At 47.9% G+C, this 26,899-nt stretch overlaps 2 protein-coding genes across 3 annotated transcripts; one reads left to right on the forward strand and one right to left on the reverse strand.

Annotated features, from left to right (window-relative positions):
* Nucleotides 1-191: 191 nt before the first annotated feature.
* Nucleotides 192-16,933, reverse strand: kif26bb (kinesin family member 26Bb). 2 transcript variants are annotated; one of them, XM_062468372.1, is made up of 16 exons: nt 16,627-16,933; nt 16,127-16,486; nt 14,591-15,007; nt 12,466-12,584; nt 11,942-12,125; nt 10,428-10,652; nt 9,977-10,070; nt 8,241-8,506; nt 7,733-7,919; nt 6,945-7,098; nt 6,438-6,597; nt 3,155-5,988; nt 2,569-2,906; nt 1,939-2,108; nt 1,395-1,545; nt 192-1,123 (listed from the first exon to the last, which is right to left on the reverse strand). In XM_062468372.1, exons 1-16 carry the CDS (start codon nt 16,687-16,689, stop codon nt 924-926), a joined length of 5,922 nt encoding a protein of 1,973 aa, XP_062324356.1. In that variant the 5' UTR covers nt 16,690-16,933; the 3' UTR covers nt 192-923. The 2 variants fall into 2 exon arrangements, with proteins under 2 accessions (XP_062324356.1, XP_062324355.1); XM_062468371.1 differs by having other exon boundaries at nt 1,935-2,108.
* A 710-nt stretch (nt 16,934-17,643) lies between these two features.
* hnrnpub (heterogeneous nuclear ribonucleoprotein Ub) lies at nt 17,644-26,788 on the forward strand. The gene is made up of 14 exons (XM_062466939.1): nt 17,644-18,308; nt 19,327-19,441; nt 21,212-21,291; nt 21,503-21,642; nt 21,818-21,917; nt 22,209-22,321; nt 22,450-22,713; nt 22,871-22,990; nt 23,177-23,305; nt 23,699-23,867; nt 24,246-24,536; nt 24,732-25,030; nt 25,300-25,479; nt 25,937-26,788. The coding sequence occupies exons 1-14, from the start codon at nt 17,819-17,821 to the stop codon at nt 25,988-25,990; spliced, it is 2,544 nt and encodes an 847-aa protein (XP_062322923.1). The 5' UTR covers nt 17,644-17,818; the 3' UTR covers nt 25,991-26,788.
* Nucleotides 26,789-26,899: the final 111 nt, after the last annotated feature.

Here is a 26,899-nt window from a genome sequence, read left to right on the forward strand (position 1 = left end):
AGATAAATGTAATGTGTTCCGTCATAATATCTTACCGTGGCGTGGCCTACCTTCTAACGCTTCCAATGGTGCTTAAAAATGCATTGTCTGCTACGTGTTGGTATTAATAATATATTCTGTTGGCTAGTTCTCGTAGTGTGTCATGAACAAAGAAACTATGTATGAAAAATAGGCTATAAAGAACTTGACAATAATTTTTTTATTTTGAAAGCTGAAGAATGCACAGCATTACACATACAGATATGAGGAAGTGAAGTTTACAGAGTTCACAAGCATGCTATAAATACAATTCACAACCAAGCCAGCTAGTGTGTGTGTGTGTGTGTGTTCGTATCGTTTTCGGTCTTGAATCTGCGTGTGTGTTTGTGCATGAAATGCATACATGTGTGGGTACTGTATCTGATTACATTGATCCTTTTCCAAACCAGTGAGTATTGATCACTAATGCGTCAGAGCATACATCATTCAAGTCCCCATTTCAGTAAGTGCTTTGTGTTTTTTTTGAAGACAGTGATTTCATTCCCTTCTCACACAACGGTAACAAAGAGACATGTTCACAGCTGGACTACATTCCAAACACTTTTCACAACTGGACTACGTTAGACACTCTTTTCAAGTGGAAGTCAGATGAGCACCAAAAATAGTACAAAACTTGTCTGTGTTCGGGATACTCTTTCACTTCTCACTTTCTCTATTCTCTAGACACTGCAGGGAGAACAAGCCCCTGGGCTCAGGTCTAGGTTAGCTAATCTCTCCACAACTAGACCCTCTAGCCCCAAACAGACTTTAAAGGATACCACTGGTCTGCTTGTATCCAACATTGAACCCTGAAACTAAGAAAACTGATCCCCCCCCCCCCCCCGTCTCTCCTCCAGACTGTCCTCCTACACCTATTCACAAAAACACCAGCAGACGTCGTCGGTTCAGATTCCCACGAAGCCTGGCAGCTCCGGCGGACCGCGGCGTCTCTTCTTGGTCCGGCGCTTGCTGGCGGCGTCGAAGCAGGTGACGATCATGACGCTGGCTTTGCAGAGGCTGAGCCTGCGCTCCAGGCGGGACGTCACCTGCTCCAGGGCCTCCAGGTGCTCCAGGGAGTCCACCTCGAACGTCTGCCACAGGTCGACTGCACCGCACAGATACACACACCACACACACCATATCATACACACACACCATACAATACATGCACCACACACACACACACACCATACAGCACCATAGGACACACATACTAGTAAAAAACAGGCCGTTCCTTGGCTCTGACCACCTTAGTTACTGTTACAAAAAAGGTGTTTAACACAAACCCACACAACTACATATAAGAAAACAATAAATCAAGGCATTTAACACTTTATTTAACACTTGCATTGCCCGTTTCAACAGCGTGTACTCACACTCCTGGTTCCAGCGACCTGGCTCCAGCATCAGGTGGTGTTTGGCCAGCTCCAGCTCCCTCCTCAGGCTGTGGTAGCGAGCTCGCACCTGGGAGATACGCTGCTGCCGGTGCTCCACGAACTTCAGCTTGGCGCTGAAGCTGCCGATCCCCTGTCAGCACACACACATATACAGTATATATACACAGACACGTATACAAACACGTATGCACACAGATACACACACACGTATACACATACAGAAACACACACATATACACGTACACACCCACACACACGTGAACACAGACACATATATACACACATGTACACACGTATACACAGACAGTGTTTTAACCCTTGAAAGTGGGGTATGGAGTCATGTAAGGGCATCTCTGGTCTGACTCTGAGACATGTAAGGGCATCTCTGGTCTGACTCTGAGTCAAGTAAGGGCATTTCTGGTCTGACTATGAGTCATGTAAGGGCATCTCTGGTCTGACTCTTGAGTCAGGTAAGGGCATCTCTGGTCTGAGTCATGTAAGAGCATGTCTGGTTTTGACTCACCTGTTTTCCTGGCACCCCTCGTCTCTGCAGCTTCTCCGCATCGTCGATCTCGTAGACCTTGATCTCGTAGGCCTCAGGGATGCCCCGGTCAACCCAGCGCCCCTTGGGACCGCTGGCAGACCTCCGCAGGGACAGGGACGCGTCATGGGACGGACGCCGTGGGTGGGAGCCTGTGTGCGGGACACAGACACGACTCTGCTTCCTGAGTGTGTGTTTGGAAGTGTGTGTTCAGGCACAACTAGGACAAGAACAACAATGTTTGATGTCCCTGTTGTTTTCGTTCATGCTTGTTTCACGTGAATGTTGTCTGATGTCGACACAGATAGCTTGTTTCCTGCATTACACCTGGTGACAGTCTGCACCTGTCCACATGCATACACATCAAAACCAAGCATGCTAACCAGTGCAGAGTGCTATTATCCACCCTTGTGTAGACTGATTCTGACTCAATTCTATTCCATTCCATTCTGTTTATTCTATTTCTAACAAATTGTATTCCATTCCAGTCTGTTCTAGCGCATTAAATTCTAATACATTCCATTCTATTCTATTCCATTCAATTCTGTTCTATTCTATCACATTTTATTCTATTAAATTCCACTGTACTCTACCCTCCTCTCCTGTCCTCACCTGCGTTGCCCCTTCTCCGCGCAGAACGGCCGCTGCGTGCCGACACGCTGATCAGGGAGCAGCTCCGGTCGCTGCTGAGCGAGTCTCTGTTGGAGGCGCTGCTCCCCGTGGCCTCGCTGTCCCTCACCATGCTCTCGTAGCCACTGCTCACCACGCTGTTCCTGTTGTACAGCAGCGACGTCTGGCCCATGGCCGGGGGCAGCTCCCCGCTCAGCACGCTGGTGGCGTCGCTGGTGTGCCCGCTCAGGTGGCCGGGCCGGCGGGGAGCCGTCACCCGGCTGTAGGGCGAGGGCACCGGGAGGGCCGAGGGGTGAGAGGTCAGCTCCTCTCCCGGAGACCTGACCGCAAAGCAGAGTGACACGTTCGGGTGAAAATGAGAAATGACTCATGTGAGGAATGGAGTGACATAACCAGCCAGGCTGAACCAGACCAGGCTATACTATCAACCTCAGAACACACAGAGAGGACATAGACAGTAGGTACACTCTAAACACTGGAATGTCGGATTTACTTAAAAATGTCAAGTGTTTACATGCAGCTGTGTTACCAGTTATAATACTTTGGGGAAGTGTAAGTAGTATTAGACCTGGAGGGCGAAGCGGCCATCTTGTCCAAGTCCATCCCTCCTGAGGCGGAGTTCGAGGCGGGGTTGGGGGCGGAGTCTCTGCCCAAATGCAGGATCTCAGAGATGCGCCCGTTGATGATGTGAACAGGAGACTTGGTGGAGCTGCTTCGCGGGCTCTGGGTCTGGCGCGGGCTCCAGGTGCGTGCGGCCACCGGCGAGGAGGGCGGCGTCCGCTCGGGGGCCTTGGCGTCCGGGGAGAGGCTGGTGCTCCGGTTGGAACTCTGCCGCAGGGCTCTGGGGGAGAAGCTCAGGTTCCTGCTGCTGGGGCTAGAGACCCTGCGCACCTTGGGGCTGGACATCATCAGCTTCCCCACGGCAGAGAGCTGGGACCGGCCGGGTTTGGGGGACTGAGCCGGGGAGGCGGAGGGGTCGCTGGACCTGGGAGACCTCCGCGGACTCCTGCTAGCCTGGGCTAACGAGAGGGAGGATGATTCCCCCTCGTGGCTTCCCTTGGAGCTGACGGAGGTGGTGCTGCTGCCTCCGTCCAGGGTGTGGACGTCCAGGGAGGAGCCGCCCAGGGAGCTGGTCCTGCTGGCTATCTGCTCCAGCTTGGCACTGAACAGCCTGCTGCTCTCCTCCATGGGAGACCTCACCCTCCCAGCACTGCTCCTTGGATCTGGACTCGCGCTCAGGCTGGATGGCCTTGGCTGGTCCGACAGGGGGCTGTCGGCCAGGCTACCCCAGCCGCTGCCGGTTCTCTGCCTGTGCTCCGTGTTGTTGTGTTTCTTCCCAGGGGAGGAGGGGAAGCTGTCCTTACGCCGTCGCTGCCCAGCAGGGGACAGCGATTTGGGAGCGTGTCTCTCCAGGGTCGCGCCAGGGCTGAAAGGGAAGGCTGACGCCATCCCGTCCCTGAAGTCCTTGGTCACATGACAGTCACCTCTGCCAGCGTGACTCTCTGGTTGGGTCACATCATGGCAGCCCCTTGGCAGGCTTGCTGCTTTCAAGGCAGTTGGCACGGTAACCGGGTAACCAGGTAACCGAGTCCCTGGTGGGTTCTCTGCGGCGATGTTACAGTTCCCAAACCTCCGAGGGATACTGGGGGAGTGAAGTGGCTCTCTGCATCTGCAGTGGGTCCTGTCTGAGTTGTGAGTCTTCCATGGGGCTTTGTTCTCTAGTGTGTCATAATGACAAACAGCATCTCCACAGCCTCTACCCATGCTCCAAGTCTTTGTTCTGTGGTCTCTCTCGGGAGTTGCATCAACCCCAGCTCCAGACGTCTGTGTAGACCACCCCTTTCTGCATTCTTGCTGCAGTCCAGACAACGGTTCTTCTCCTGCGATGCTTCCACTAGGATTCCCTGCGTGACTGAGCTCGACATCACCAGCCCATGTCAGGTCGCTTAGTGTTGGGTTGATGAAGGAAGGCAGGGCCCTCCTCTCTGCTCTCTGGCGAGGCCGTGTGGGAGTCACATCTCCAACAGCCAGTTGATCAACAGCAGGCTCCACAGCCTTGACGAAGGACCTGTCAGCGGCAAGATCCGCACTGACGTTACTGATGATCCTGATTGGTCGAGTGCCAGTAGATCCCTGAACCGGAGCAGATGATTGGGCAGTCCTGGTCCTGACAATGGCCCCGCGACCCCCTCTCTCCAGACCCCCGGTGATGGTCACCTCCTCGACCATGGTGAACACCAGCTCGTCCTGACCGGTCGTGTCCAGTGGCTGCTGTACCGTGACCGTGATGGTGGCCTTCATCTCCCTGACCTCCTCCGTGGGTAGCTGGGGTAGGATGTCCCCCAAGAGAACGCTGGTAGCCAGGAAGGGGGAGGAGGTGGAGAAGGGCGTGGTGGGGGAGAAGAGGGAGGAGGGGGACAGGGGGGAGCTCTTGCCAGCTGGTGAGATCCTCATCTCAGGTTTCAGCCAATCCGTACCTTCAGAGCTTTCTTTGCTTCCTGGGGGCTCCAGGGTGAGAGGGAGTGAGCTGGGGGTGGTGGTGCTGATGGGGGTGTGCACCTCATGGTGCTGGGGAGGCAGGCTGGCGTTGAGATGGGGGCTCTGGGTGTGGTGGAGGAGAGGACCTGGGGGGTTGGGCTGGTCTTCACTGGAGCTGGCTGCACTGCCTTCCTCACAGTCATAAAGACCCGAGTCCTCCCTCTGGAAGCTGTCTCCTGGGAAAGTGACATCCGACACCTTCTCACTGGCTGGGGCCTCATTACTGATCTCACCACGGCTGACATCCAGGGAGGAGGATTGTTTCTCGGATGAGGTTTCTGTCTGGCTCAGGTCCTTGTGAGACTCTGTTGTGATATTAACGGCAGGTTCGTTTGATGAGAGTGTGGAGGGGCCAGTCTCCCTGCCATCGATGCAGCCCAGTCTTTCTTGAAGCTCTGCGAACGTGTCACATTTCAGACAATCTCTCTCAGGCTCGCTCCCTTCTCCCTGAGATGAGAGGACTTCCTGTTTGGTCACTTCCTGTTCCTGTTCTTGCTCTTTTTTCTTCTTCTTCTTCTCCACCTCTGGCCTGGAGAAGCTGAGAAGCTCCTGCAGGAGGGTAGCCAGCTCTGAGTCCTCCAGCTCGGTCTTCCCCTGATGGAGGGAGGGAATGATGGGAACAAACTCCACTAGGCCCTGGGTCCGGTCCTGGCTGGACTGGACAGAACCATCAGAGTTAACGTGGATGACTGTATCACAAGACTGGTCACTGCTGGAGTGGTCGTCGAGGTCGCCGTGGAGACGGAGAATGGGCGGGTCTATGTCCACTTCGCTCGTGGAGTGGAAGGCTCGGAGCGATAAAGAACGACAGCCTCGCCTCTCTCTGCTCAGGCTCCGCCCATCAGGGGAGCAGGAAGTAGAATGCTGTGTGAGAGGAAAATAGGACTCTAAATTAGTCAATGAAATTTGAGTTCAATGACTAGGCAAAAAAAAAACGGCACTCTACATATAAGGATAGTCATAGTAATTCCATCCATCATCTGCCGCTTTTCCGGGGGTCGGGTCGCGGGGGCAGCAACCTAAGCAGGGAGGCCCAGACTTCCCTCTCCCCGGCCACTTCGACCAGCTCTTCCTGGGGGACCCCGAGGCGTTCCCAGGCCAGCCGAGAGACACAGTCCCTCCAGCGTGTCCTGGGTCTTCCCCGGGGCCTCTTCCCAGTGGGACGTGACCAGAACACCTCACCAGGGAGGCGTCCATAGTAATTCACTTCAATTCAAATCAATAAAGTGAAATGGCTGTTATTAAACTGAACTTTTAATAGCTAAACACGATACAGGGCAGGAACATGGAAAGGAGCGTGTGCTCAGACAGACCTTGGCCTTCTTCTGTGCCCTGCGGATGCGTGTGGCAGTCTGGATCGTGGAGAGGCTCTGGAGTAGGTGTGCAGGTGAGTCAGAGACATGAGCGACCACGGTGGTGCAGCAGTTCACGTTCCCCAGAGACTCCTGGAGAAGCATGTTCAGCCTGCTGTCTCTGTGGACACACAATAGAACCCTCAGACAGGAGAACCCTCAGAGAGGAGAACCCTCAGACAGGAGAACCCTCAGACAAGAGAAGCCTCAGACAGGAGAACCCTAACACAGGAGAACCCTCAGACAGGAGAATCCTCACACAGGAGAACCCTCAGACAGGAGAACCCTCACACAGGAGACCCCTCACACAAGAGAACCCTCACACAGGAGAAGCCTCACACAGGAGAACCCTCAGAAAGGACACCGTACATTTACATTACAGATCACATTACACATAACCGTATATTTGCATTACGGATCACATTACAGGTACTGTGCTTTTAAATGACAGATTGCCCCCAGTCTGACCTGTTGTGAAGGTGCTTGTTGCCACTCAGCAGAGCCAGTAGAGTGTTCCCCAGCTCAGACATGGGCAGGGCAGTGGGGCCGTCCGAGGCTGTTCCAGACCTCTTTACTCTGCTGGCCAGGTCTATCAGGGTCAACCTGCTGTAACCCCCCACTACTGAGAGGAGAGGAGGAGAGAGAAGAGGAGCAGAGAGGAAAGGAGAGGGGAAGAGAAGAGAAGAGGGGGGGAGAGGGGAAGAGAAGAGAAAAGAGGGGAGAAGGGAACAGAGCAGAGGAGGAGAGAGAAGAGGAGAAGAGAGGAGATGAAAGGAGAGGGGAAGAGGAGAGGAGAGAGAGGAGAAGGGAACATAGGGGAGGAGAGGAGGAGAGAGACGAAGAGAAGAGAAGAAACGATAGAGAAGAGGCAGTAATTGAATTACTGGAGGAAATGAAAGAGACTGAGACTGTCTGACAGATTTGTTGAAGATAGAACATAAGCATAGACTGAATTACACTTCAAGAAAACCAAGATTTCCTGGAGCAGCTCTGAGGTAAAGCTTAGTCCCTAAGCAACATGCAAATCATCTTCATATTCAAAACAAACCTGTTATGTTCGGTCACTGACTGACAAATGAATAAATGAAGTACTCATACTCATCATGCATACCCATACTCATCAAGTCATAAGAAAATGCATAATATTACTATGCGTATGTTTCCATATTCTTGTATTGGGTGCCTTTGTGGGTCGAATACAAATAACTCAACAGAAACGTGTGGTGTGTGAGCATGTGCAGTGAGGGAGAAGAGACCTCTGCTGCAGCTGCTGTCCGCCGGAGCCCGTCCAATGTGGAGGGAGAAGAACATGTGTGAGCCGCGGACCCCCGTGATGTCACCGCTCATCTCCCTGGCGCCATGGCGGCGGGAGGCGATGGCTGCATCCAGAAGGGAGGCGGCGTGTTCGGCAGAGGGGGAATGAATCACGCGCTGGTTACGGAGCTGTAGGGTAGGGGGATGGGGGGGATGGGGTGTACAACCATCACATGAATATAACATGTTGAATGTGACAATGCCTGCGTCATTATGTAACTGTGACCGTGAAGCGTGACCAAGTTGTATGTCCTGGATGACTCTGCGTTTGAATTAGGAATGATGAGTATCGAATGGTTCTCTCAGCGGCAATCCATAATAAAAAATATATCTTTTTATATAAGATCTATGTTTTGATGGTGTGACCCTCACAAATACAGTAGGTCACGTCTTATCTTACTTTAACTGTCGTGCTTCTCTCTGTCTGCGAGGGAGAACCTCTTATCTTACCTGCATTCCATAGATGGGGTCCTGATACAGATGGATGTCCGAGGCTGGGCTGTCCTGAACTTTGCCTGAAGCAACTGAAGACAGCAGGTCCCTCAATGTCTCATCCTCTCCACAGACCTCAACGGCAGACACAGACACAACCAGGCTGGACCCAGCCCCAGCCCCAGCCCTGTGCTCCAGGAGACCATAGAGCCAGGCGATGGCACAGGGGAGGATCCCTAGGCTGTCTCTGCTCTCATCACTCCCCAGCATGGAGTAGGTCCTTCCTGGTAAACACAGTAGAAATTCAGAGAGTTAAGTGATGCCGTTTTAACTAGTGACTAACACACAGACCGTTTGGGTGTATGTTTGTATTGCTTACTTACTCCTTCACACCACATGGGCACATTAAATGTGGAAGGTCTTGCCTGAAGTGGTGTTTATACAGTAAGTGAACAGGGCATGGCACTAACATTTTAAAAGCACCAAGACAAAACAGATCCAGGAGCTCTTCAGACTCTGGTAACTTCTGTCCCAAGATGAAGAAGATCTGACAGGACAAACTAAATAAGGCCCTCTGGAAATAAAAATGTGCAGTATATTGCCTTTCCTTAACAGTTTGAATGGTTTGTGTATTTCTACAGTGTATTTCATAGCACTGAAAGTGCTTTGCATTTGTAGGGGTCCATTTACCTTGTCCACCTGATCATGTACAGTACCCAGCTTGTGAAGCAGGACAAAGGAGGGAAAGAGAGAGAACGAGAGGGGGGGGGGGGGGTACTTTTATCGCATATTACAGTCATGGCCTAGAGAGGTAGGCCCGAGTTTACGCACTCTAATCCAAACGCTAATTGAATGAGGATAAGAGAATTGGTTTCCTCCAATTAAAGGCGAACTGGCCTGCCATTATTCATCTGGAACGTAATTCCACGAAGATTGATATCCTTTGGCAGCCGACCGCCCGCCGTCTACGCGGCACCGCTAATTTAATCAGATTTACGGCAAGTGGCGTCATGTGTGTGGAGCATGCTCCAAGGAGAGACTGTCCTTATACTGTGTGTGTTTTATTTGTGTCATCTATTAAAAGGTTTTAGGGTGGCTAAGTGGGATCCATCTTGCTAATAGCTCGGCCTCCCAGTCCATTTGGTTTTTAGTTCCCTAGGTTCACCTGGCAAAATATTTTGGTCTCCTGTGTGGTGTGTTGACATGTTTCACACACTGAGAAGGCTTTAAAAACACTTGTGCTGTATAATTGATGATTCTCCCTTTTCATCACCAAGTGATGGATGAATGGAGGAGAGGGATATAAAAACACAGCCGTGGAGCAGAGGGAGAAGGTGGAGGAATGGAGAGGGAGAGAGAGAGAGAGAGAGAGAGAGAGAGAGAGAGAGAGAGAGAGAGAGAGAGAGAGAGAGAGAGAGAGAGAGAGAGAGAGAGAGAGAGAGAGAGAGAGAGAGAGAGAGAGAGAGAGAGAGAGAGAGAGAGAGAGAGAAATGGATGGATGGATGAAGGTGCCCCTTTATATAAAAGGTCTTGTTGTGGTAAAAGGCACTCTCATCTAGTGGCTTGATCCTGGACACTTAACCCCCACCACTTATAAAAAAAAGAAAGAGTGGAAATTCCGCCCTTTTTTGCATTTTTTCTCTTTAATGGAAAGGGAAATGACAGAGGGAAGACACAGAGAAGATCCTGAGAGATGTCTGTGTGAGTGCATATGGTTGGTGTCTGAACGGCTGCAGCCAGAATCGATAACTCACCCTCTTTATCATCTCCCAGACACAGAACACAGCCGTCAGCCCCCCTGACCACAGAGCGGATGACATCAGACAAGATGCCTTCACACACCTCCGTCTGGTAGGGAACAGAGGAGCAGGAGTCATCTCATCTACGGACTCATCCGACTGTTACTAACATACACATCCAGGGAAAACGAGAAGGGATTTAGCAAATACTATGAGGCCAGGAGGCGTATGAGCATGAATAAACACACAAATATGCACAAACACACACATACACACAAAGATACACATGCACGCCCACACTTGTGTAGATACACATGAAGTTAGATACACCGTTCCAACCCACAAACACAAATACGTACATATTTATACACAATATACACAAATCTTGGGCTGTTCTGGCTATTTTAAATCCCATCAGTTTTCAGGTCATCTGGCAGAGATAACAAAGCAGGATGGAGCCACTGACCTGGGCTGAGTCCAGAGGGTAGGCAGCGTCGAAGGTGTAGGTCCTGGGTAGGACCTTGGCTTGCGTGGCCAGCATCTGTGCGTGTGTGTGTGTCAGTGTGTGTGTGGAGCGTTGGGCGACTGGATCCATCACAATCACCCTTCTCTTGAAGGGGTCCACTCTGAGAACGGGCGGCGAGGAGGAGTCAGGCGAAAAGGAGGGACACATTCGAAGCACCACTTTGACCTGCATGGCGAGAGAGAGGGTCGGCATTGAAGAGATTTGCACCTCGGTTTATATGTGCCTTTCGTAGATAGGACCATTCCTACAATCCAGCTGAAAGTTGAAAGTAAAGTTTAGTGTTCGAGCCAACTGTGGTGCTCGAATAACAACATCCAAAACACAGAACCGCTTTCTCTGTTCAGCATAAACAACCAAACGTGCAGAATAGCGGAGTCAGGCAGGGATGAGATGAATGGCAGTAAATATGGGTCACGTGATGTTGAAGTGTTTTTTGTTCGTAAGCTGCTGGAGATGACAGGAACAGCAGTCTCTCAAAAGCCTGCGAGTCCCCCCGCTTTACGCTTCTATTTATACATCTTCTTTGAAATAGGTGTTAGACATTAAGCTAAACGGAAAAGGTATTTGGGTGAGAAGTTAGAGTGAGGAGAGGTTTCAGACGTCACTCTGTATTCTTGTGAGAGATGGTGGGTCTTCAGCAGGACCAGCCATGGAGCTGAGAAGAACCTGATGAAAGCCTTTACGTTTTGAGAAAACCCTCCTTTTTTTCGTTTCCTGAGTGAAATGGCTTCAGTAACACACATGTATTTGATGAATGCATCTTTAGACGGTAGACAGGGAAGATTTGCTGGTTTTTACATTAAGTTGAGCGAGATACAAAGACCTGAGCAGTTCTGTCTGACTGCTTAACCTTGCAGCTCAATCCCTCAATCACAACACAACATGATGATGCTAAATAGTAAAGGGAATTTCTAGTCCCTTCTGGTCAGCTATTATTTGGTTGACCACTCACAGGGCACTCCAAGCTATCTGTCTGCTTGTCTGATAAACCTGGGAGATTTAGTAGCTCCCCATCTGCAGCAGTCGTTCCATAACACTACTGAGCATCTTTCAAGCTCTATTTATGGGGGTTGAATTATTCAAGAAGCCTTTTACAGAGGAACCTCCAACCACCCCACCCCTCCACCCCTCCACCCACCCCCAAACCCCCCCGACTTTCGTCCTAAGTACTCAAGCTTCAGCAGGTGCGGCCTAGCAGTCTTATCAGCCTCAGTCTGTAACTCTAGACCAGGCCCATCAGCAGATCCCTGAGACACTGGGGCGGCCATATTGATTTATCTATTCCCAGGAGAGGGAGGGCAGAAACAAAATGGGGGCATTAACACCACATTACCCCAGATCATAAAGAAGTGGGGGGGGGGCATAATAACCTGATATAGGATCTCCAATGTATCCTTTTCCTTTATGAGTCTGAAGGACGTTCTGAAGAGACGGTGGTTGAGGTTGAGGTTTACCTTGCCAGCGCTGGGCGAGTCTTTAACTCTGTGGGGGGCTTGAAGGAGACTGGTGGGGAAGGGGGGAGGAGACTTCTTGAGAAGACCCCAGAAGCAGGGGGGCGAATGGGGAAGAGGATGAGTTGAGGCGGGAGAGGAGCTTGAACTCTTCTTCCTTGACGACAAGTTGAGTTTTTGAGCTGCCCTGTAGAAAGGATGCTCATATTATCACTGTATACAGAAGTATGTATATGTAGCCTCACAATGTATATACAGTACATTTACAATAATAATAATCATCATCATACCATGACTAATACTACTAATGATTTTAATCATCACAATCATCATCCTACTAATAATTTTTATGATAAATAATGTGAGGGGGCTGATGTGTTTAGTCTTGATCTGGTCTTGTAATGAGACCTCTCTGGCTTGCGGCCCTTAGACTGGTCAGCCAGACGACTCCCCTCGGACCCTGCCGGCTTGTGAGTGTCGGTCTACTCCTTCGGTCCCCCTCCAGGTGGGATCACACAGCAACGTACCTGACCAGGAAGGACATGGCGGAGGAACTGGCCAAGCTAGAGGTGACTCTGGACGTGTGGGTGGCCTTGGGGCTGGACTGGCTGGAGACTGGCTGGGCTCCACAGCTCTCCTCCATGCTCTGTGGAAAGGAACACATGCGTCACATCATGCGTTTTTGGAAAAAACACACACATTTCATATAATTGAGTTCTGTCAGGCCAACCCAGTCAAACTGACCTGCCCTAGACTGGCTTGGTAAACGTATGTTGGAAATTAGAGCCATTAGATCCATTAGTGCGGTGCCTGCAGATGCATGTATATTTATTTATTTTGTGATAATTGAGTCACAGACCGACAAGACACTGTTGGATTGTCGGGGAAACAAGCTATACATTAAGTCTGGGAGCCATCCTCACTCAGATCATTCCTTTTTGTTCTTCTAACTGCATGATGTCCAATGCCAAAGTACAAAAGGTACGCTTGATGAGGAAAATCCTGTCTTTTTTTTTTCTTCATTGATTGTGTCAAAGGCAAAATGGAGATTACTGTTTTTTATTAGGGAGATTATTATTATTATATTTTTCTATCTATTATTATTATTATTATTACGACACCGAGGAAGGCATCAGTATATAGAGCACATGTAGTCTTAAATAAGATGCTAAGATGAAAACACATCTGTATGGGTTGGCTAAACACAGGTTAATAATGACGCATTACGTATAGTGTCACAAACAGAACATTAGCCGCCCAGTACAGGGTGACTGTCCCAGAGATGGAGTCATGACTCAGGCACAGAGGGGCCTGGTGAAGGCACTGTGTCTGCCTTGCCACATCACAACCCTCCGAGCCTAAACCCAGTCCAACCCTGCCTCCCTGCGACTGCAGCCCCGGGATGGGTGTGTGTGTGTGTTTGAGAGAGGGGGATGTGTGTGTGTGTATCTACAGTATGTCTCTGAGAGCCTGAGTCTGGGTGCTTTTCTGCCTGGGTCTACATAAGTGTGTGTGTGTATGTGTGTGTGTTTGAAAGCCTACTCTGTATATGCTTAAACATAGTCAGTGAGCCAGCTGCGAGCGATGAAGACAGCCAGGGTTTTCTTTTATAGTTCCCATTCTGCAGCCCCACGTCTCATCAATGTTTCAGCTTTTTAGGGCAAGATAACAACCCTACTCTTCTCTCGATGCCACCACAGGAAACCTCCAGCCATGTAATGCCAATTAGTGCCATAGGGGGCCGCAGGCTAGACTGACATCTGGAATAAGAGGAGGAGGACGGGGGTGTCTCTTTAAGCATACCCCTCCTCTCCTTCTTCAATCCGACCATCATCGCTCTTGCAAACTCACATTCCTCAAATCAACCAACACAGAAGCGATCACCATTTAAACTGCAGATTTGACTTTGTTCCCTCTGATGTCTCAATTCCCAACAAGGATGTAAGAGTACAAGGTTGAATATTATGAAACACACATAACTCAGCACTCAAACACCCAGTCAGTCAGTGGGTCACAATGTAGCAGACAATAACTTTATCCGATCAAAGCACTGATGGAGAAACCTGAACCTGTCTGTGTGAACAAGATCTGACTAACACACCCTCTCTTTGTCTCTCTCTCTCACACACACACACACACACACATGCACACACACACTCACTCACACTCTACAGTATCTCTATCTCCCCACTCTAATCCAGACAGTATTTACAGCCTGCTTATATGGGCTTACCCATTCCGTGATGAATATTTCACCAGTAAATCATTAAATATGACCAGACCCTATTGATCACTCTGCTTTTGACTGGCTGTTTTATGAAGGGCATAAACCATTGGCCAATCCCCGTCCATTAGCAGTAACAGTCCACACGCTCTCTGCTCGGCATCTAATAGGGCTTGATTGCTCACTATGAATCACTGGCTGGTTGACACGTCCATCCGTAAGAACACACTAGTACCTCCGAGAGCCCATAAAGGGACACGCTTGTCCTGGGGGATGTGTTATGATCTACAGCCTGATGAGAGCCCATAGCCATGCACCTTACTTTAAGGTACGCCATCTTGATTATCAATTTTTACTGGCCTATGAAGTGGAGGGGGTCTGTATGTTGTTCATAACTATCTACCAGAACCACCTGCTTTTAGCCTGACCTGGTAGGGGAATATGGGGACTCCTTCTACATCTTTACTGCAGGATATGGACATGGGCATGGTGGCTGCCAGCTGACGCTGTTCCTCCACCCAGCGACCCATCTCCATGTTGGGGGTCTTCAGGGCGCGGGCTGAGGGTCTGTGTGTCCTGGTGGAGAGGTGAGGGCTGGGGGGTGGTGGGGGTGCGGTGGAGGAGGTTCTGGTGGTGGGTGTAGACCATGGGGAGGGCTTCGCTCCGGACAGGTTGGCCCACTTGGCTCTCTCGCGGTCCAGGACCATGTGAATGACCTCCTGACACAACTGGCCTGGCTGGGAACCACAGAGTCTGCAGCCTCTCTGCTCCAACACGGGCCTGGACTCAGGGGCTCCGCAGGGGGCCTGGAGATGGTCCTGGAGGAAAGCGGACAGGCTGGATTCCTAGTGGGTTGAAAGCACAGAAAGTAGAAGTATAAACGACATACAATAGTTACGTTCATTTTAGTTCATCACAAAATGCTGAAAATTGTGGCCACTGTTTTACAGGAGAAGGAGGTAAAAAACGAAATATATTAATGTTTTTTTAAGCACATAAAACTTCAGTCACTGTTCCAAAAGATGGAATGACCACTAACACCTTTAGGACAAGTGTAACTGAAAAACATTGCTCCTAAATAAACAAAGTTACATTTACTAAGTTAATCATTTTGCAGACGCTTTTAGTTGGATGTCAGAGAACCGTACCTCAAAGTCTGTCAGATGAATCACCTCTTCTGTTTTCCTGTCAAACACACAGCCCCTCCATCCTACTTTTACCCTTGCCCTGCCCTCCATGAACTTCTGTTCCAAACCCAGCCCGCAAGCTGCCAATGACCATGACCCACATAGTCAAGAGACAGCCCCAGTCCATCCAGTCAAAGTCAGAGTACTGTACTATTGCATAAAACAAAGCCAACCAGAAAAAACACTAATGTGCCTAGACTCCAACCGAAAAATGTCTGTGGCCGTTTTAGCCCCCTAAACCAACATTCATTTTTTCACCAGGAATCATGAGATTTGAAAACCTCTCCCTAGCAATGGAAATCAATGAAACTACATAAGGGTCATATCAAGTTTCTATTTGGATAGTCTGAGGTCTGGGTTGTGAGATGCTATCCCCATCGCACAAAGGGACTGCAGTCCCTGCTCCATGTCACATCTCTCTCAATGGCAGGCAAAAAATAACTGTTGTCTTTCCTCTCTGGTGGAGATTGAGGATGTAAGGGGTTATCTTTCTGAAATATTAATTCAGTTCACTCAGAGATGGCCTTACTCCATGGTCATAAGGTTGAATTATTGTTGTGTTTTTTACTTATCATTTATTAATTATATGTAAGTCTAGAATGTGTAGGCCTATACATGAAAGACATGTGATGCACACTTATGGAAAGTGCAGTTCTGTTTTTATCCATACCATCTTACCCCGAAGAATGTTGAGTGTTATGGTTCTTCCATGTTTGTCAGTGTACTTACACAAAGACATCACACTCATGCAGTATAGATAAGTGACTGATTACTCACCTTGCATGATAATGTGTTTGGTATTGACAGACTAGTCGCTCGTCTCTTCAACGCAGCCAAAGTCACAGTACAATTCTCACAGATAACTTTTCGGTCAGGCTTCTTCATGTTCCAACTCTCTGATACCGAATTTGCATTAATTCCAGAATCGTTGGAGAGACCAGAAGAACCGAGACATTGTCCCTTCCGAGATACAAGAGGGCCGACATTCGATTTTTGGCTCGGTCCACCTTGCAGATCGCAATTGGATCCAGCACCTTCCGGAGAGGGACGGTTGGTGGATTGACGATCCTCGTGCGCAGAAGCTCTCAATGGATCAGTGTAAAACCTGGGTGATTTACTGTGAGGTGCCTCTGCGGACTGTAAAACGTGCACATTAATACATATGACATCATAACACAAACGTGAAGTATATAGAAAATGTGATCCTCATTATGTCCAAATTATTTGAGAACTTTAAATAATCCTTAATAAATAGGCAAATAGCGGCTGTCACTTACCCAGTATCTTCGGTTTCCTCCGGTGGGGCATCTTGCCGTCTCTTTCCGTGTGACAGAAGACATAGCCTTGTAAATTGTTTACCAAGAAAATCCGAACAAAGAGCAATGCTGTGAAATATTTTTCTTACATTGTCTTACATTTTAAAAGTGTTTTTAAATGTTAGGCTACAACAACAAAAAATACAAGCCAATTCAAGCGCAGAGTAACTGCACTTCTTAGCATCTTGTCACACTGAACCAGCTAGTGTTGTGAGTCTTTGGGTGTGTTAATACACCCAAGGAGTGTGTCGTACGCTCGAGCATCCCAGGAAGCTACAAGGCTGACTTCATCCTGATAAGGGTCGATTCCAGTAGGCTACTTTGCGTTTGTATTCTTTGTTGTCCACAGGGGGTCAGTAAAGTACAAGTATCTTGGTATCTTAGTTGCTACTGTCTATGAACAACAATAATATTAGCAGAATGCGAAGATGGATCTATAAAAAAAAATATCGAAAATGAACCGTCTTAATAGTATAAGTGTAGTAATATTAATAGTGTTCATCTGTTTTCAAATTGTAATAATAAGAAACAGTGCAATATAGCCTAATTGTATACTGATATGACGGCTTTATAACCTATGACGCTGATAGTGCCATGAGGGTCTAAATGGGTTAATCTGAGGCCTCAAAGACAAGTTTTGATTTATTCTCTCCGTGTCTTTCTGTGATTTTATCAGGCGTGAGGGAACGTAAACAAATCCTTGGAACCGCTCACCTTCATGCTCCAGTATAGAGATCAAATACATTTCATAGGTAAGGCAATAATTTGACAGTTGACTTGGTCACTCCAAAATCAGTGTCCTTACATCCTTCAATTCAGTCAGTCAAATCAGACTCATGAAATTGTACTATTTTTTCCATGTTTTATGACATTCTTGATTAATAGGCCCTATATGAAAATACCTCATGTCCCCTCTGAAAAACGTTGAGCTTCTTGAACCTTTATTACGGTAAACGACGCCCTCGTCCTCCCCCATACGGTTCCCTTGCAGCACGGGAATCCTTTACCGGTGAAAAAGAAAAGCAGTGCCATTTGGCGCAGTTGTAATTACATCCGCTTACGAAGCGTCCTAAATTAACATTTTCGTCTTGTTTGAGGCGTTTTTGTTTTATTTAATTGTAGTGTTTACATAGTTTTTCATTTAAAGACCAAAATGAGTTCACTAAACGTTAAAAAGCTCAAAGTAAACGAGCTGAAGGACGAGCTAAAAAAGCGTCAATTGTCCGACAAGGGGCTGAAGGCCGAGCTAATGGATCGATTGGAGGCCGCGCTTAATGAAGAGGCCCTAGCCGGGGATTCTCCGCTTGGTCAGGACGACGAAGACGATAGCGTCACGTTAGCCGATGAAGGCAACTCCGACTCGGTGCCTGAGGCTGCCGAACAAGAATGTATGGGGGAAGATGAAGACGAGGTGGTCCCGGTTGAAGAAAGCATGGAGGCCAACGAGGGTGAGGAAGAGGAGAATAGGAACGGAGGGGATGGAGACGGGGACGCCGTCGTGGATGAGTGCACCGAGGATGATGAGATGGGTGAGGGAGAAGATTGCGAGGATGAGATGGACCCGATGCTAAAAGGAGATGTGGACGATATGGAGAAAATTGATACAGAGGACGGTGAGCCTGGAGACCAGACTACCGAGGAGGGTGAGTCGCCCGTTTCGACTTCAAATCCTTGGACTGGGGACGATTGCCAAAGAAAAGCGTTAGCTAGGCTATTCATATGCCTGGTGTGCTCAGCCACAATAGAGCTAAGATAGACTCAAAAAGCTAGTAGAATAGATTATCCTGAAGGTTAGTGCTGTATAATTTTATTATGAAGTCGTTTGGCGTAGTATGGATTTGCGCTTGAAATCGGTGGTTGTTTGGTTGTCAACATCTGTTCGGGTGGTTAAGCTAGCCTAGTAGCTAGCTCGCTTGCATGGCACACTCCTTTGTGTTGGCGCGTTGTTCATAGCTAGCTGGTATGGCTATGCTAGCTAGCTGCTAGCTTGTATGGATTAGCGCCTGGCTAGGTGCTAGCTGGGTCGTCGGCTAACGTTAGCTAGCGGGCGTCAATCCTGACGAAACCCACCAGGTGTTGACTTGGTTTGCTGCACATGGTTCGTTGGCTAGCTCAGCTAGCTAGGGAGGTCCTTAAAATGATTGTCAATCGCGTTATGAAGGCTGTTACGTTATTGTATTACAGTACTGTAGAGCTACCATGTTAAGTCAGATAACGATCTTTAGGGCAGTCATGACTGTGAGATTGATGGTTGGGCTAGAAGAAGACCATTTTGGTTTCATGCATGATGCTAGCTAAGCGGACCAAACAAATACATTTCCCCTATCATTAGCTAGTATTTACACTCCTAACTAGTCCCTTTTGTATTCCCCCCAATTGATCTCTTGCAGTGATTGTTCTTCCCATCACCTCTTGCCCAGGCTACTTTAGTTACATTTTGCTTAGCCATACAATATAACCTCCATTACCCCGTCAGAAGAGTAGCTTTGATCAATTATAGCACTACAGCTACCTGGATTCGACTGAGGTGTTGCTTCTTAGCTATCACAGGTCGACAACATTGTAACTAATGAACAGGTACTGTGGTCCACTACCCACCACAACCAGTTCGACCTCTTTCAAAAAGGAGCACCTCATTATATCTTTGTTTTATTTTCAAAGGGGATGCGGACAAAGACGCGAATGGCGATCAGAAGAATAAGAAGGGTGTTAAGAGACGCCGGGAGGAACATGGAAGGGGCTACTTTGAATTTATTGAAGAAAACAAATACAGCTGGTAAGGATGGCAAGACAAAATGGCCTTCGGTATCCCTGAAGCGCCGTCATAGCTATGTGAACTGTATTGGCTTTAAGCGCCAATGCACTAACTAGCAAACAAAAAGAAAAGTTAAAAAAAAGAAACCCTCACTTAATTATCATTTATTGCCATTTTGTAAATGTTTGGAGGGTCATTCCTTGCTTTTAAACAACCTTACCATTAACTTGCAGTGCCAACACACTCTTAAATGGACTGCACATGCAGTATGAAAAATGAATGAACCAGTACATTGCAACGTTTTCCCCACCCATTCACACTCATTTTTGGAAAGCCCATTGTGAACACTCAACGAGACTAAAGAATACTCAGGGGGAAAAAATCTTGGAGGAGTGTAGCAGATGTGGAGTTTGGAGGAAGGGAGGGAGAGGATTGAGGGGGGTCCATTTCAGACAGTGTAGCACACAAGGATGTAGCAGTGTACCCGAACGGTGTTTTGAATGTCCATAAAGATGCAGATGGATCCTCGCCATTGACCGTCCATTGTTATCTCTTGCTCTTGATGTTTTTACCTGTGTTCGATCATTTTTATCTCTTCTGTATTGTGTGTGTGTGTGTTTACAGGTCTACTTCCAACCCAGCAGGCTACATCATTCATGTGTATTATTTATCTGTCTCTTTATTGATCTTTTTGTATGGGATGTTAGCTAGTTTTTCCACCCTTAGCCCAGTGATTATCTTTGACACACCATGCGAAGCACAACTACACAATCCTATTATAGTCTATCCTGCAATGCTATCCCTCTTGACCCAAAACTGTATTTACCATGTTCTGTCAGGCCGAGGAGAGATTTCAATGTCCATTATCCATCCAAGGATGCCATTTCTAAAAGCCAAAAGCCTTGCGGTTCTTTGGAAAATAGAACACGCTGACCCAACAGGAGAATTGCAGTTCTAAGAATGATGCAAGTTGCATTTTTCCTCAAGGATGTGTCCCAAATTAACTCTAGATGCACAATCTAATCTGCCACGTTATGGCATTCCTGACCCTCTGCCAGTGTTAAGTCCTGCACACATTTCTGTCAACATTCAGACATGACTGATCATCCGTGCAATCCTCACAGTAAATATTGAGTGGATCACGCCTTAAACAAAGCCGAAGGAGTTTGGCAACAGTTCATAAACAATTCGAATGATGCCACAATAGAGCTGGTAAGTTAATGGAGCAGCACACTCATTAGATTTTTTTAATTTTTTAATTTTAAATGGTTACCTCGTTTTCACATTCTGAAGTCCCTTATTGCAGTACAGGACCCAGTTCTGCTGTTGCTGTTGTTGGCACTCACAGCTGGTCTTGACCTTTTGATGTTAGGTCCTCGCGGGGAGTTAATTATACCCACTAGGCCTTTAAGCTCCAGAACTGGAATCTCAAAGCCGTAAACACATTTCACTCGTTGAGACCAAGATTTCTTTTATTCTTTTAATTCCTCCTCCCCCCTTCAATGTATCCCATGCCCAGTTTAGGTTTGTGTTTCTCTTAAGTTTTAGTTTACTCATGGACGTCTGCAGGTAAGTGCTGTCTGAACCTATCACCCAAACACTGGCGGCGAAACACACCAGCTTGCCAGAAGGTCTGTCTCTCTTTCATCTAGTGTATTTTTCCACGTCTCTCTCCCTCTCCCATTGCAGAGAGGACGTGCTAAGCTGAGGCAGTCCCAGTCCTTGAAAGTGCATTCAGGCACGATCGCCACCCAGACGTCTCACTGAACGGTTCTTTTCTCTCTTTTCCAGGGCGTCCTTCAAGTCTCCCCTGCCACCTCTGGAGGAGGAAGACGAGGAGTTTGACGACACCAAAGTCTGCCTGGACACCTGTAAGCGTTGAGCTTGGTCATAACAAGCACCACCGTCTCTTGTCTTGGCTTTTCTAAATGCCCCAGAACGGGTGTAGTAGCATAAACACCAGACTCGTGCTCTGTGTGGAAAGAGAGTTCCAGTAATGTCGAAACCCTTGTTTATTCTTCTCTCGCTCTTTCTCTTTTTCCTCATTTATTTTTTTACTCTCTCCCCCTCGCTCTCTCTTAGATAACTGCGACCTGCACTTCAAGGTGTCTCGTGACCGTTACAGCGCCTCCTCTCTCACCATGGAGAGCTTTGCATACTTGTGGTCTGGGGGCAAGGCCTCATACGGGGTCACCCAAGGCAAGGCCTGCTTCGAGATGAAGGTATGGAGGATCAGGAAAGCACACCACGCTCACTAGAAATACATTTGTTTGGATTTAGATATTAGGTAGTTCCTTCCCCCAAAGTCCCCCTAATGGCAAACTTCCTGTTGTCTTTGAGGACTGATTACAATCTTTTTAGGGTTCCCGATATCGAGTAATAGTTTCCTGTTTACAGATCACTGAGAAGATTCCTGTGAAGCACATCTCCAGTAAGAACATGGACATCCATGAGGTGCAGGTGGGCTGGTCCGTGGCCAACAGCAGCTTGCTATTGGGTGAGGATATCAGTTGTCAGGCTAGTGACATAGAGCAAGTATCTCCTGCAGGCGTTTTACAGTCAGTGTTACAACGGTGCCCCCTAGTGGAGAAACGAGTTTGTTATTAAATTTCAGGTTACCCATGGTTTTCAAGGTCAAACCTCATTTGACCCCTCTGTTTTTTCTGAGCCTCTTGTTTTTTATGCAGCATGAATAGCAGGGCAGTATGGGTGGAATAATGTAAGAGATGTTTTGAAAGTGAAAAAAAAAAAAAACCTGTTAAAGTTAAATGTGACCCTGTTGTTCCAGGTGAGGACGAGCACTCGTATGCCTACTCTGGGAAGGGAAAGAAGACTACAAACTGCGTGACGGAAGACTTTGGAGAGACGTTCGACGAGAACGATGTTGTCTGCTGCCTTATTGTTAGTAGTCATTCTGTTTGTGAATATATATGTATACATATATACCCCAGCCTGTTGTTTCAACAACAGGTTTAAATGAAACAATGTACCAAAATATGTTTGACCAAAACCAACATTTGAAACCGTAGGACTTCGAAGGGGAGAAGGTGGAGATGTCCTTCTCCAAGAACGGCCAGGAGCCGGCGGTTGCGTTCCAGGTGGAGAAGGAGGCCCTGGGCAGCCAGGCGCTCTTCCCTCACGTCATCTGCCACAACTGTGCGGTGGAGTTCAACTTCGGGCAGCAGGATCTGCCGTTCTTCCCCTCGCCGGAGGGCTTCACCTTCCTGCAGGATGTCCTGGTGGACCAGCGTGTCCGGGGGCCCAAGGGCCCAGAGACCAAGAAGGACTGCGAGGTGAACATGGCCGCCAGACGCGTCTCCTCTCTGACTGTGTGTGTGTGTGTGTGGTCTAAACCCAGATGATTCTTTTACTGTGTTGGAAATTACGTTTTATTCATGAATCAGACATTTGAATATATATATATGTAACTTCCTGTGTGTGTTTGTGTAGATGATCGTCATGGTGGGTCTCCCTGGGTCAGGAAAGACCACCTGGGTGAAGAAGCATGTGGAGGAGAACCCGGGAAAGTACTACATCCTGGGCAGCGACACCATCGTGGAGAAGATGATGGTGAGTCTGGACGGAGGCAGAGCTCAACGTTAGCTGTCTGTGTAAAACACCAAAGGAGCTGAATTGTTGTTACAGTTCATAGAACAGTCAATGACAAATACTTTTTTCAGCCCATCGTAATCGTAAATGCTATATATTTGCGAACACCGTCTTTTTGGTTTGTAATTTTCCCCTTTTTTCGTGTAGATTGGCAGTTTGAAACGGCAAGCTAAAGAAACGGCCAAGCTCACAGCCATTTCCCAGCGTGCACCTCTCTTCCTGGGCAAGTTCATCGAGATCGCCGCGCGCAAGAAGAGGAACTACATCCTGGACCATGTAAGTCCAGACATGGTCAAGGAAGTAACTGTTGGTTACCAAGGAAGTAACCAACAGGAGGCAGGATAGGTGGAGGTACAGATGGAGCAGTCACAGCAGTGAGAGGGGCAGAACTGCCACCCACCATCTAATGTTTCCCAGAGAAAAGGAATAAATAGATTATTTTGATCATCCGAATAATTGCCATCTGTTTATGCGTTGAAGTGTTAGATGGGGATAGATCAGTGGTAGAGCATCTGACTGCAGATCAAAAGGTTGCAGGTTCAGATCCTTCCCTCGCTTTACAGCACGTTAGGTTACACCATGAAAAGTCTGTACTGATCTGTATCTCCTTGAGTGTGTGTATCTTTCTTACACTCTTTCTCTCCGTCTCTCTCCTCTTCTTCCTTCCAGACCAACCTGTCCGCCCCAGGTCAGAAGAGGAAGATGTGTCTGTTTGCAGGGTACCAGCGCAGGGCCGTGGTGGTATGTCCCTCGGACGAGGACTACAAGCTGCGGGCTCAGAAGAAGGCTGAGAGCGACGGGAAGGAGGTTCCCGAGCACGCTCTCCTCAAGATGAAAGGTAAAGGGTCTTCATAAATAAAATAAAAATTGATCAGCAGAATAATCAACATACATTGTTGAAGTATTAGATCACCATTATTCTTTGTCAGATGGTGATAGGTGTAATATAGGTCCTTACAGGATATTATCCTTCCAGCTTTTTCTTCTGAGGTTGTGGAGTGTTTTTACTGGGTCGCGGTTGAGCTGGTGGGACCCTGTGACTTTGCTTGTTTAAAGGGCTTGGAAGTAAAGTTTGATGACATTTACCGGGGATCTCGATTACTATTCAGTGTTTTTCTGAAGTGTGTTTATTCGGATTACTTTCTATCTCAACCTTTTTTAATGTGTCATCTTATTTGAACCCCTCCTCCTTCCCTGCATCTCTTCCCCTCTCCAGGGTTCTTTTCCCTGCCCGAGGAAGGCGAGAGCTTCAGCAGTGTGGAGTTTGTGGAGCTGCAGAAAGAGGCGGCGGCCAAGCTGCTGGAACAGTACAAGGAGGAGAGCAAGACGGCCCTGCCTGCTGAGAAGAGGCCAAACCAGGGAGGAATGACCCCCAAGAGGGGGGGTCCTGTCCGTGGAGGGGCCAGGGGGGGCAAGGGCCAGTTCAACCGCGGAGGGGGGCCCGGTCATAGAGGAGGGAGTGGAGGGGGCCGCGGAGGCTTCCAGAACAGAGGCAACTTCAGAGGAGGTGTGTATGATGCTGTCTGTGCAGGTCAAGAGGCATTATCCAGGTCAATGTGTACAGTACATCTGTCGTAATGGGTGGGATAGCAAGGGTTAAAATAAGTCATATTACCTGGATTTATACAGACGATACAATAATGTATTTTATAAAACAAGGTTTGCAAGGTCTCAAAAGGTCTGATTCTCTGGTCCCCTCCAGCACCAGGACCGCGAGGAGGGTTCAACCGCCACCCCAGGGGCTTCCTGCACCCCCCTGCATTCAGAGGAGGCTTCCCCGCCCGTGGTAACTTCAACCGAGGCGGGGGCGGACCTATCCCCAGCCTTGGGGGAGGAGCCCCCAGAGGTGGACCAATGAGAGGCAACATGGGCCACAGGGGAGGAGGAGCCCCCATGAACAGAGGCGGTCCAATGAACAGGGGGAACATGAGCCAGGGAGGAGGGTCTCCCAACATGAACCGAGGAGGAGGAGGGGGTGGAAACAGAGGCAGCTTCAGTCAGGTGAGAGGGAGGGAGGGAGGGAGGGCAAATCATGTGTAGTAGATCATAGATCTCTCACAATTAGTTCCTAGTTTATTGTGGTCGGAAAGACAGACGAGCTATCATCTGCAATAAAAAATCTTCTGTCACACTGTTTACACATTTGATAATGAGGCTGTTGAGTCTGTTAAACAAGTTATTTAAAGGGACAGTTCACCCCCCCCAAAAGAACACACCCTCTTACCTGTATTGGTGTGAGTTAAATATCCCCCCCCCCCCCCCCCCCTCAGTTCCAGCCCAGAGGAGGCAGCAGCCGCGGCAATTTCGGTAACAAGAACGGCGGTAACTACGGTAACAACAGGAACAACCGAGGCGGCGGCGGCGGTGGCGGTGGCGGCAGCTTTGGCAGCAGGAACGGCAGCTTCGGCATGGACAAGGCCCAGGCCTTCAACCAGAGCTGGCAGCAAGGGGTGAGTCTCTCAGTGCTACGGCCTGGGCCTGGGCAGTCTCTCAGTGACTGCAAACTCTTAATTTACTGTTGCTGTGACTGAACGTGTGACTGAACGTGACAGAAAACACGACTTATCTGATTCAAAAGTCTTTCTGTGACTGCAACTCTTAACTTCCTGATAGTGTTTCAGTGACTGAAAACATTACTTTTCTGATACGCTGCTGTCTTTCTGTGACTGAAAATGTGAGCGTTTGAGACGGTGTAGTCTTCCAGTGCATTAAACACATCATGACTAGACCATAAGACATTTTCCAGGATGTTTTAGGAGGAAGACAGTGTCTGGAGTCACCACCATTAGTTTGGCTTTATTAATCCTTTATCTCATTTGTTTTATCTATTAATGTCGTATTAAGACTAATTCTAGATGTTGTCCTGCTGTGTCTAACCTGCTGTGTTTGTGTCTTGTTTTGCTCCAGTTCTGGAACCAGAAGCCATGGAGCCAGCAGTACCAGCCGGGAGGCTATTACTGAGAGACTGTGTGTTGACAGACAAGGGGGGCCTCAACCACCAGCCACGGACATCTCTGAGTTTTTCTAGAACCCACTTTTTAAAAACCAACTGAAAATAATCAACCACCACAAAGCGATGTAGAAACATTCCACATCTGAGGAGCGAGGTCTCTTTCAAGCTTTATGGGTTCAATTTAATTTGATTTATTCGTATTTTGTTTTGTACATTTTATGATATTTTTCCACTACTTTTAAATCTCATGCTTTTAAAGTCCTGTGTTTTTGGTATATCAGGAACCACACGTTGCTCATGCAGCTGATGTTGGAAGATTTTCAGGGTTGTGCATTTTATCTGTGCTTTGTGATTTTCTTTTTTTATGAATTGTAAATATTGTTTGCTTAGTTTCATTTGTTTGTATGCAAGGTTTAAAGAAACACTTAAAGATTGAGAGAATCCAGTGCTTGAAAGGCATGGTAGCTATAGCTTTGCTAAAGAATTGTACTTAAAAGTAGTCAAGCAGCATAGAACAACATTTGAGTTGTAGAAACTGTAAGAGTTCAAATTTGGGGATTTTGTCTTTTGTTTCAAACATCAACCATGTAATCTTAACTCCATAGATTTACAATAAACTACATGTTTGCTTTTTTACAACTTTCACGGCTTGTGATTTTTTATTTTGTACTTGTATTTAAGTTCAAAGGTGCGCAACAGGCCTTTGTTGCAATGGCTGGCCTGGTTTTCCACTGCGAATGACAACAACGTCAGCTGTTCTGTTATCTGAACCAGAATTCATTCAATAAAGCTTTGCTCGAATTGGATGTTGGAATCCCTTTAGCGTTCTGTATAGCTTTTAGGTTTTATTTTTTTCGACACACGTTTCTGAAGGCAGATGACTCATCATAGCATTGGTTGTGGTGTACTTCTCAGGG

This window comes from Osmerus eperlanus, chromosome 8 (genome assembly GCF_963692335.1).
Source record: "Osmerus eperlanus chromosome 8, fOsmEpe2.1, whole genome shotgun sequence".
NCBI lineage: Eukaryota > Metazoa > Chordata > Actinopteri > Osmeriformes > Osmeridae > Osmerus > Osmerus eperlanus.